Source organism: Numenius arquata, chromosome 23 (assembly GCF_964106895.1).
Source record: "Numenius arquata chromosome 23, bNumArq3.hap1.1, whole genome shotgun sequence".
Classification (NCBI taxonomy): domain Eukaryota; kingdom Metazoa; phylum Chordata; class Aves; order Charadriiformes; family Scolopacidae; genus Numenius; species Numenius arquata.
Genome location: NC_133598.1, coordinates 269,839 through 280,436, shown reverse-complemented (window position 1 = coordinate 280,436; position 10,598 = coordinate 269,839). Strand labels below are relative to the sequence as shown.

The window sequence follows — 10,598 nt, the reverse complement described above, 5'->3', positions numbered from 1 at the left end:
GGCCATGTTTTGGATCTGTGCTGAAAACAGGGTTGATAATAAAGGGATGTTTTTGCTATTGCTGAGCGGAGCTTACACAAAATCAAGGCCTTCTCCGTTTCACACACCACCAGTGAGTAGGCTGGGTTGTGAAAGAAATTGGGAGGGGACACAGCTGGTGGATGAAAAATTGAGCCAGCAATGTGCCCTTACAGCCCAGAAAGTAATTCATACCCTGGGCTGCATCAAAAGAAGTGTGGCCAGCAGGTCGAGGGAGGTGATTCTGCCCATCTACTATGCTCTTATGAGACCCCACCTGGAGTACTGCGTGCAGCTTTGGAGTCCTCAGCACAAGAAGGACATGGACCTGTTGGAGCATGCCCAGAGCAGGGTGATGAAAATTATCTGAGGACTGGAGCACCTCTCCTTTGAAGAAAGTCTGAGAGAGTTGTTCAGCCTGGAGAAGAGAAGGCTCCAGGGAGAACTTACACTGGCCTTCCAGCACCTGGAGTACTGCATCCGGCTCTGCAGTCCCCAGCATAAGAAGGATATGGACCTGTTTGAGCAAGTCCAGTGGAGGGCCATGTAGATGATCAGATGGTTAGAGCTCCTCTCCTATGACAACAGGATGAAAGAGTTGGGGTTGTTCAGCCTGGAGAAGAGAAGGCTTTGGGGAGACCTTATTGTGGCCTTTGATATACTCAGGGGGCTTATGAGCAAGACATAGAGACTTTTTAACAGGGCCTGTAGTGACAGAACAGGGGGCAACAGTATTAAACTGAAAGAAGATAGATTTAGATTAGACATAAGAAAGGAATTTTATATAAAGAGGGTGGTATGACACTGGCACAGGTTCCCCAGAGAAGTTGTGGATGCCCCATCATTGAAAAGGTTCAAGGTCAGGTTGGACGGGGCTTTGAGCAACCTGGTCTAGTGAAAGATGTCCCTGCCCATGGCAGGGGGGTTGAACAAGTCCCTTCCCCTTAAGGGTCCCTTCCAGACCAAACCATTCTCTGATTCTCACGTACCTGAGCAGCAGTTTCGGGCAGGCTATGCCCTGTGACAGAAGTGTGGGGCTTCCTCAGGTGCTGGGGCTCTTTTACAGGTTGGGACTGATTGCTGGCATGTTTCTCTCCCCATCACATCTTGTTAGATGTATACAGTGTGGCTGTGAGGAGGAAGTGAGAAAGAGCATGCTGGATTTTGTCTTTCTAGGACGTTCTATCCAGTGAAACACCACAAGAGAGGAGGAGATAGGACGAAAATACAAGTTTGAGACATATCCAAAGGCCCCTTACAACTGCCTTTTTTTTTGACAGTTTGCCATGAAGAACCTACTAGGCTGCACCCAGGTACAGCCAGCTGCCCTTTATGGAGGAGCTGAAAGGAGAATGTGTGCACAGCTTGCCAGCAACTCCAGCTACCACCACCCTGTGACCCTCCAGCAGAGACTGAGCAGACCACGCTGCCGGGAGAGCAGCTCCAGCTCACCCACCCGCTGGCCAGCACATGCCACATAGAAACCAGCTGTTCATCGCCACCTTCCATCCTGTGACCCACAGGGATTCCCTTTCCTGTGCAAATAATTCCCAGTCTCTTAGATTTCCAGATGGCTCCTCCTACAAACCTAGTTCCTTCCTTGCTTAACCACAGGACTTGCCAAACACTTTGACACGGCTGGTGGCAGGGAGGGTAAGAACACACAAGAGTGGGGCATGGGGGAAGGAGAGGTGGACGGACGGGTGGGGCAATGGCTATGGGTGCAGACAGGGATGGATGACTAAGTGGAATGAACTGTAGACAGGTGGGTGGAAGTATCTCCAGCATTCGTCTCCGCTTCAGAACAGCCACCAAGGCGTAGAGGTCCTGCCTACAGGCTGGTATCACCCTCTGCTCTTCACAGGAGAGGAGATAAGATATCAACAAGTGGCAACACAGGCAGGTTTGTGTGAAGCAAAGGCTGCCCCAGGTGCCTGCATGTGGAAAGTCTTGTCTTTCAACGGAGCTCCATCCCATCTGAGAAGAGACATCGGAACTCCAGCGGCAGAATTACATCCGTTAAATAATCTTTTCCCATGACCCTGAGGAGCCCTGAGGCTCAGGGTCAGTGTGAACAAACCCAGCCTAATTCCCAACGGCAAAATTATTCATTTTCGATTAGAAACAGTTAAAAAAAAAACACCCAACAACAAAAAAACAACCGCACAACACTGGCATTTATTTAACCTCCTTCAACTAACGGATTGACTTAACGAATTCCTCCGAGCTGCTTCCTCACCTCTCGGTGCCGCCAGAGCGACCTGTGCCCCCCCCGCCTTCCCATCATCGCCCCCCTCCCCCCCGCGGCCTTTGCTCCTCCCTCCCTCCCTCCCTCTCCGCCGGCTTCTCCCGCGCGGCCCCGAGCGCCCGCCACCGCCCCGTGGTTACAGCGCCGGGCGCGGGACGGGAGGGCGCGTGCGCCAGGCGGCGGGGCGGCGCATGCGCACCCGGCCCAGCCATGAGGGTGGTGGTGGGTGAGTGCGGGGATGGGGCGCCCAGCCCGGCCCAGCCCGCGGCGGGGCATGTGGTCGCTTGGGGGCGCTGGGGCGGGTGGGGGCTTTACCCAGACCACTGCCGGGAGGAGGGGTGGGCGCCTGTCCTGAGGGGAGCCCAGGGCGCCGCGGGCAGGGTGGCCGCCTGCGCCGTTCTGTGAGGGGACGTCGTTTTGGAAGTGCGGGGGGCGAACCTGGACTGAGGGTGCTGCGGACACGGGCTGGGGCCAGCCCACCCCGCGGGCTCGGGGTAGGACGTGGTGCGTGGCCCGTGGAGGCCCTCAGGGTTGGGCCCAGCGTGACGCACTGCGGGAAGCCGGCTGCGGTAACGGCGGCGCCTGCGCGGGCCTCGGGACGCCAGTGCGGGTAGCACGTCTGTAACGGCTTGTCTTCCAGGTGGTGGGACTGGCTTTGTGGGCAGAGCCCTGACCCAGTTGCTGCGGAGCCGCGGGCATGAAGTGACCCACATCTCTCGACAAGGGGGCAAGGACCGGATCAGCTGGGTATGAGATGAGAGCGGTCACAGGAGGAGGAACATGTTAGGGCTGAGGAGCAAGCCCGCTTGCCCTGGCCTGCCTTGGCATACGGGCACCCTGCAGTGGGGAATGGCTCCTGTGGACATACTCTTGTGCTCCTGGGTGCTCCATGGGCCATAATCATCGTGCATGGGTACTGCTGTAGCTTCAAGGAGCAAAACTTTCTCCATTCATGCTTGTGCTCCAGGCAATGTCAGGAAGGAACTGGCTGAAGTCCTTAGGAGCACACCCTGCTTGGCTATTGGGAAGGCTTGAGCAGAGGGGAGGCTGGGTGTGTGATGTCTCTGTTACCCCTGTCTAGGAAGAGTTGTCCCACTCTGGACTGCCCCTGTGTGATGCCGTGGTGAACTTGGCTGGTGAAAATGTCCTCAACCCTTTCTGCAGGTAACTTGATATACCATAGTGCTGCTGGGACAAGGTGTAAGCAAGACAGCCCAGTGTTGTCAGAGAATGTGGAAGGGCTCTGGGGAGAAAACAGGGTTTCCAGGAAGCACTTGGGGTATGTAACTGATGACATCTGGGTCCTCAAGTATCTAAAAAGTTTCCGTGGGTCTGTGAAGTTCTTGGGTGCCTTTGGAAGGCAGGTTCCCTTCAGGATTGATAGTTGCAGGCCAGGCATGTTTCCAAAATTACACTGGATGCCTAAATTTAGATAATGTAAAATCAGAACCAAAGTTTGATTTCTATGAGGGTGTTTTTAGAAATGCCTCTGCTGGGCGCTTGGGAAGAATTCACCACACCCGGCTTTGGTGTCCAGCTCCTCTGCTACCTTTGTCCTAAGGCAATCCAAAACCCACAGCCTTTTGTGGGAAGTGAGGAGACACAATCTCCCAAAGGCCACATGCATTTAGGTAGTAAGATCTCATGTCTTCCCCCTGCTCTGGGGTGCGTGGGGGAATTCATGTGGCCTCTCCTGTGCTTGTGAATGGGTGTATGCTGGAGTCCCCCTTGGGGATGTTGTTTCCTTGGATGTCCTTGTGGGGAGAATAATCAGAGGCTTTCACAGATGGAATGATGCCTTCTGCAGAGAAGTCATAAGCAGCCGAGTTGAGACCACCAAGACCTTGGCCAAAGCCATTGCTGATGCTGAACAGCCACCCCATGCTTGGGTCCTCGTCACCGGCGTAGGTATTGGTTGGGCCTGGCCAAGGCATGACTCATGCTGACCTGGAGAGGTATACCTCCAGTCAAAAGCACACTTCTGGGAGGGGGGGGCACATGTCTTGCCTTGAAATGCCAGCTTTAGTGCTATCTGTGTCAATGTGTTTAGGCAAGCCTTGATCAGCTTTTGTGTACTGCTGGAGAGGAATTTGGGTCCCTATGCTTTCTCTTGGTGTCATTAGGACAGGACCTTTTCTCCATTTTCCTGTGGAAGCCTTTAAGCATGCTGTAGAAATAGTTTGTCTAAGCAGGGCCTCAGCTGAATCCCCTTGCATATCTCCAACTTTGCATTTCTGGTTGCTACAGTCTTTAAAGCTGCCACAGTTTAGCATCTGTGATGCCCAATTTTAGAGCAAGCGCCTTTCTGTGCAGCCAGCTCAGTGCATTGCTTGCTGGTGTATTTGGTTCTTGGGGCTGCCAGCTCAATGTGGGTGTTAGTGCATCCCACTGAACCTGCAGAGTGTGTTGTTAGGTGAAAAACTTGTCAGCATTGGCAGCAGAGAAACCCTGTGCTGTTCACATGAGGACGTCCCTGATGGTCGAGTTCTGGGCTCCTGGAGGCAGGGAGGAGGGTCCATCTGGGATGGGGTGGGCTGCTGTCATGGTTCAGTTCTGACTCCTTTTCCGCTCTTACACCCACAGGCTATTACCGCCCTAGCCCCACAGCTGAGTATACCGAGGACAGTCCTGGGGGGGATTTCGACTTCTTCTCGCGCCTGGTGAGCTCCTGGGAGGCTGCAGCTCTTACGCCTGGGAGCCCAGCTCGTGGTGTTGTGGTGAGATCTGGTGAGATGGGGCATTGTGCCTTTTTAGGATGGCTCTGCTTTGGTGCTGGGGCAAGAGAGGGAAGAGCAGGGAGAACGACGTCAGGTCTTGTCCCTCTCCTCATTGGGGTGCTGTTCCAGTCCAGCCCTCTAAGGATTGTCTCTTGGTTGTAGGTCTTGGGGTGAAGGGGGCTTTTGTCCTTTACTGGGGCTGGGAATCCTGGTCTCACTTTGTTCTCCCCACAGGAGTAGTGCTGGGCCGAGGTGGTGGTGCAATCTCTCAAATGCTCTGGCCTTTCCGTCTGGGACTAGGAGGCCCTTTGGGCTCTGGGCTCCAGCCTTTCCCATGGATCCACATTCGGGACCTGGCTGGGATTGTCTGTCACGCTCTGGAGAGTGAGCACCTGCAAGGCATCCTCAATGGTGTCGCCCCGTCCTCCCCTTACACCTCCAATGGCACTTTTGCTCAGGAGCTTGCTGCAGCCCTGGGGCGCCCAGCACTGCTGCCGGTGCCTGCTTGGGCTGTGCGGGCTGTCTTTGGCGCAGAGCGTGCCGTCATGCTGTTGGAGGGCCAGAGGGTGGTGCCAAAGCACACCCTGGAGAGCGGCTACCATTTCATCTTCCCTGACCTGTCTGGAGCCCTGAAGGACATTGTGGCTTGAGAACTCCTCGGTTGGGCTGTGTTGGGCCCTGTTTCTGTGAAGTCCCTGGCTCACATGCCATCCCCTGGGTGAAAGAGGGTAGTCGTGCCCCTTCTTGACACTTCACCAACCCCTTACAGAGAGGGTGAGCAATCTTTTCCCCTTCTAGCACTCTTTGTGCATCCCCAGTTTAGGACTAGTTATCCGTCTTATTGCCATCTGCAGTCTCCACATGACCTACTTTTGGGGAAGGGCACAAGCTCATCTAAAGATTGTGACTGCTGAATCTGCCATCTTCCCCACAGCATGCATGTGAGCTGCTTGCAGAGAAACAGAGGGGTGTAATGTCTCCTCTCCTGAGAGACAGGCATGGCAGCAGGAAAGGGGTGTTCAGATGTTTTAACACTATGTTATTGGACGTTCCTCCTCCTGTTTTTCCCCATGTCTTTCCCCCATGGTCACATAAAGATCTAGATATGGTCTTCTGCTTTGCCTTCCTCAGTCTCATAGGGAATGGAGTTGTGGTTGTGGAAGAAGATCCTTCCTAGGGGGTGCAAAGGGTACTGGATACAGATAGGTGGAGACTTTCCCATCTATTTTCTTGTGGTGGCTTTGTGCTGGTACCAAGTTACTGTGTCAGAACCTCCAGCTGAGTCTAGGCCCAAGACACAGACTTCCCAGACCCTTCCAGGGTCACATAACCCTGATGCTGTGGTGGGGATGAAGGAGAACACTGCTTTGCCAGCCTGTGGGGACAGGGGCAGTGGAGGGACTGTTGTCCCCTGAGCTGCTCTTGAGGCCTTCGGTAAGCATCGGCTACACCTGAGCTTGTGCTGGGGAGAAACTGGGTGGTTCATCTTGGTGTGAGGTAGTGCAAGGCATTGCTTTGATCTGAAGAGCACACTTAGCTATTGCCCTCATTGTCGTTATCTAATCCCAGAGTGAGTGATTTTCCCTTATTCATCCTATGAGGTGGAACTTGTGTTCAGGGGGTTCCCACTCATCGGGCAGTGAGAATATCCAGGCTGCCTTGGGAAGCAGTACCTCTTGTGCAGAGCACTGTGATTTCATCATCTCATGCTGTAAGGAGATGTATCCACATGCTTTCTGCAACCCGTTTTCACATGTCAAAGTGGATTGTGGGATGTGAAATCTACAGAGCAGCTAAGATCATTATAGCACCGCTTCTGGAGAAATAGTCCTACTGTGTTGTGATTTTGGGCTGGAAAAATATATTAAAAAGCACTTCTGGCAGTTAAAAAGACCTGCTCCATTTATTCCTGAAATAGGAAGCCATCCAGATCAAGAGCTGACCACATATTTCTGGTTTATGCCGGGTTAATGTAGTCACAGTAGCTGAAGGGTCAGTCTTGGTGTGGTCTAGATTCCCCACTCACCTGCCTTCGCTCAGTCTGCACTGGAGATAGAAGGGCAACCTACTGACTTTCCAGACAGGAAAATGAGAGTGGGACTGTCCAGCTGAAACTGGAGGTGGTCTTTGCAGTCAGTGTGAGCACAGCCAGGTGAGCTGGGACTTTGGGAATAGCTGTGAAAGGAACATCGCCTGAGGTAATTGCTGTGATAAGTGTGACTTGCTTGGATTGTAGCTGTGCTGCCTGTAAGTTAAGTGCAGATTCCTTCCTCTTCCCATGGGCCTTGGTTTCCTGTCCTTGAGAGCAGGCTGACCTACTGGGACAGTACAATGGGGACAATCAGCAGTGCTTTGTCTTTAGTTAATCCAGCTACCTTTCTAGAGCCTCAAACTTTGGTCTTCTTCCCCAGATGTTGAGGTCTACAGCATCCTTCTGTCAAGCAGGCTGATTAGCCAGCCCAATTAGGTTGCTTTGGTACCTGTATGTACCTTGATGATTGCAACAGCTTCGGGTTGTGATTCGAAATAAAGACAAGTACAGCTGGAGAAGCACTGGCAACCTGCAGCTCTTTTGAAAGAGGGTTTCACATCCCATGAAAGACCACACTAAGCAGAGTTCCCAGGCCTTGGACTCCCTGCCCGGATATGTAATTCATTCAGGATTTTGAAGGGTTGCCTCTGCAGGACATTTGGCTTAAACACGTCACAGGACTTAAATGAATTTCTGACACCTGAATTTCAATATGGGATCTGAAAATGCTGGCTGCTGGGTACAATTAGGACTTTCCATCATGATAAATTCACGCACGCATCATGCCCCTTCCATACTGTGGAACCAAAACCCTGGATGGTCTAGGTTGGAAGGGACCCTTAAGACCATCGAGTCCATTTGTCAATCTAACAGTGCTAAACCCACCACTAAATGATGTCCCTCAGCACTGTGTCTGCCCGGCTTTTCAGGATCTCCAGGGATGGTGACTCAGCCACTTTCCTGGACAGCCTGTTGCAAGACTTGGAACCCTTTCTGTGAAGAAATTTTCCCAGTCTCCAACCTAAACCTCCTCTGGTGCAACTTGAGGCCATTTTCTCTTGTCCTATTGCCTGTTCCTTGGGAGAAGAGACCACACACGCACACACACCGGCTTTCAGGTAGTTGTAGAGAGCGAGAAGGTCTCCCTTGAGCCTCCTTTTCTCCAGGCTGAACACCTCAGCTCCCTCAGCCTCTCCTCACAAGACTTGTTCTCCAGAGCCCTCACCCCAACCTGTGTATTAGGGTGGCAGCAAGCTGAGATCTAGATTGGATTTTGAACCAGTGTCTGGTTTTGATGACCATAAGGAAACCCCGGCCCTCAGGCTGCAAGACTTTGTCGTAATAAGTAGGGTCTCGTGCTGGCACAGCCAGCCCTTAGTGCTCGGTGCCAGCAGCATCTGCAGCGTGTCTGAGCCAGCTGCAGCGCCCCCGCTGTGCTCTGAAGGCTTACTCTGACTTGGGGAAGTCTCCGTTCTTTCAGAGGTGAATGATGCTGATTGTTAAGGCGTGTGAAGAGTGGCTGCTGCCTCCATCAGCCCCGGTTAGAACCTCCTGCCTGGCCACTGGCTTCCCAGCCTGGTGCCCAGGTACCCGGGATCTCTGCCCAAGCCAAGGGATGCAGCTGCTGCTCTCCTGTGTGCTGGTTCCATCAACCCTGGGGCTGAGCACAAGTCAGTGGCACACACAGAGGGAGGACACTGACATGGCTGGTCACACAGAGCGTCCCAGCCAAGGTGCTGCTGTCAGCAGCACCCACACAGGGGACCTGTGTAACATAAGCCCAGCCAGCTCTGTCCCTTCCCACTCTGGGGCTGACAGATTCACATGACACCCTCGGGGCTCACAAGCACTTATGTACAAGTCCCTTCAGCACCAGCATGACCCTTCTGGGCGCCCAGCACCCTCACCTGGACCACAGCCCTCTGACCCATCCCTAGGGTACTCTACTTGCTGGCCGGTCCAGCTTGATAGACCAAACACACAGCATTACACGCTCATCGCAAAGGCACCCCACACTTGCAGGTACCCCCAGGTACCAGCATGGACCCCCTGCCCAGACCCAAGGCACCCTGATTGCCAACTGGTCCAGCTTGAAGTTTGCTGGTGGACACACACGCACAGCTGGTCTGCAAGATGCAGACACTCATCCCCTAGTGCCAGGTAAGCACTGGGAGCTGCTGTCTCGCTCCAGCTGCTGGTGCCAAGCCCTTCCCTCATGCTTGGTCCCCCCAGGAACTGGTTTTGTGGACATGCGGAGTCACTGCTTCGGTGCCACGTTCCCATGGCTCTGTTGGCTGTCACTGCAGGCCAGGGTGCCTGCTCTCTCAGTCTGAGTCCAATAGCTGGTACCAAAGCCACTCAGGCTGGTCCCCCAGTTGCTGTCACTGGGTCCCTGCAGCACACATAGGGACAGAGTGAGGTTGCGCAGAGTTATGACAGGATTTAATAAGGAGACAGGACAGACTGTGGTGGTCCAGCACAGAGCTCCACCAGACTAGCACTGACTGGCCTAAGTTTGCACTCGACCAGCCTCTTTTATACCTCTTTTCTGTCTCCTCCCTCTTTGTTGCTCCCGGCACTGCCCCCCACGCATTCCCTCAACAGCTGGCACGGTCCCACTAACTCCATCCAACATTGTGGATGCTAAGGTTTGCATCCTTACCAGTTGCAAAGTCATGGTTGCCTGTAGTTTCTTGAGAGCTCATCAGTTAGTGTGACTGATGATGTTTGTTTCTAATTATTGTCATTGTTAATGCTAATTGATCAGGTTTTATGATTCTGTGGTTGTCTCCCTCCCCTTCCTTTTCTTGCCAACTGTAAAATAAATGTTCTTAGACTCGCTGCACACATAGAATGATAGAATGGTTTAAGTTGGAAGGGACCTTAAAGATCATTGAGTTCCAACCCCCCTGCCATGGGCAGGGACACCTCCCATGAAACCAGGTTGCTCAAAGCCCCGTGCAGCCTGGTCTTGAACATCTTCTAATCAGGTTTGTTGTCATCACAACCTCACTTATCGCCTGTTGGGTTTATATCTGTAAGTTCTTGTTCATGGCTCCTTAATAGAGCAGACACACTCCTTCCATACACCCTGACACTCCCCCGCTGACCGGTAATATCAGAAGAAGCTGCACCACTCCGCACTCCCACAGAGCCTGAATGGGCTCCACTATGGGCTGCACACACTGGGGCAGGAGCCTGGGTCCTCTGGGCATGAACTGGAGGGGGTGTGCAAGGGCTGCAGTTGCTGGGCACCGCATCAGTGGCAATATTGAGGCACTTAAGGTCAGTAACAGCTCTGTAAGTGTAACGGTTCCTGTTGGCAAATCCGTTTGTTTGGCTCTGATTGCTCATCTTTCCATGCACTGGGTCATGGGATGGCTGTGGCCAGGTGGATCCTGCAGTTTTGGTCTCGTTCCAGGAGACCTGGATGATCTGCACTGGTGACCTGCCTCGGGGTTAGGTCTGTACCCACTGCTGAGTCACATCACAGATCAAAGACAGCTAAACTTAATTCTTAGTTTTTTGGAAGTAGTGGTAGTTCTGCACCATTTGGAATGTTAGTCCGCATTACACATTCTTT

The 10,598-nt window shown here is 53.1% G+C and overlaps 1 protein-coding gene across 4 annotated transcripts; it reads left to right on the top strand.

Annotated features, from left to right (window-relative positions):
- Positions 1-2,467: 2,467 nt before the first annotated feature.
- Positions 2,468-7,525, top strand: LOC141474597 (epimerase family protein SDR39U1-like). 4 transcript variants are annotated; one of them, XM_074162558.1, is made up of 6 exons: positions 2,468-2,492; positions 2,907-3,013; positions 3,348-3,430; positions 4,053-4,174; positions 4,850-4,993; positions 5,218-7,525. In XM_074162558.1, exons 1-6 carry the CDS (start codon positions 2,477-2,479, stop codon positions 5,631-5,633), a joined length of 888 nt encoding a protein of 295 aa, XP_074018659.1. In that variant the 5' UTR covers positions 2,468-2,476; the 3' UTR covers positions 5,634-7,525. The 4 variants fall into 4 exon arrangements, with proteins under 4 accessions (XP_074018659.1, XP_074018660.1, XP_074018662.1 ...); XM_074162559.1 differs by having other exon boundaries at positions 2,477-2,492; positions 4,053-4,168; XM_074162561.1 differs by having other exon boundaries at positions 2,477-2,492; positions 4,850-4,990; positions 5,341-7,525.
- The last annotated feature ends 3,073 nt before the right edge of the window (positions 7,526-10,598 follow it).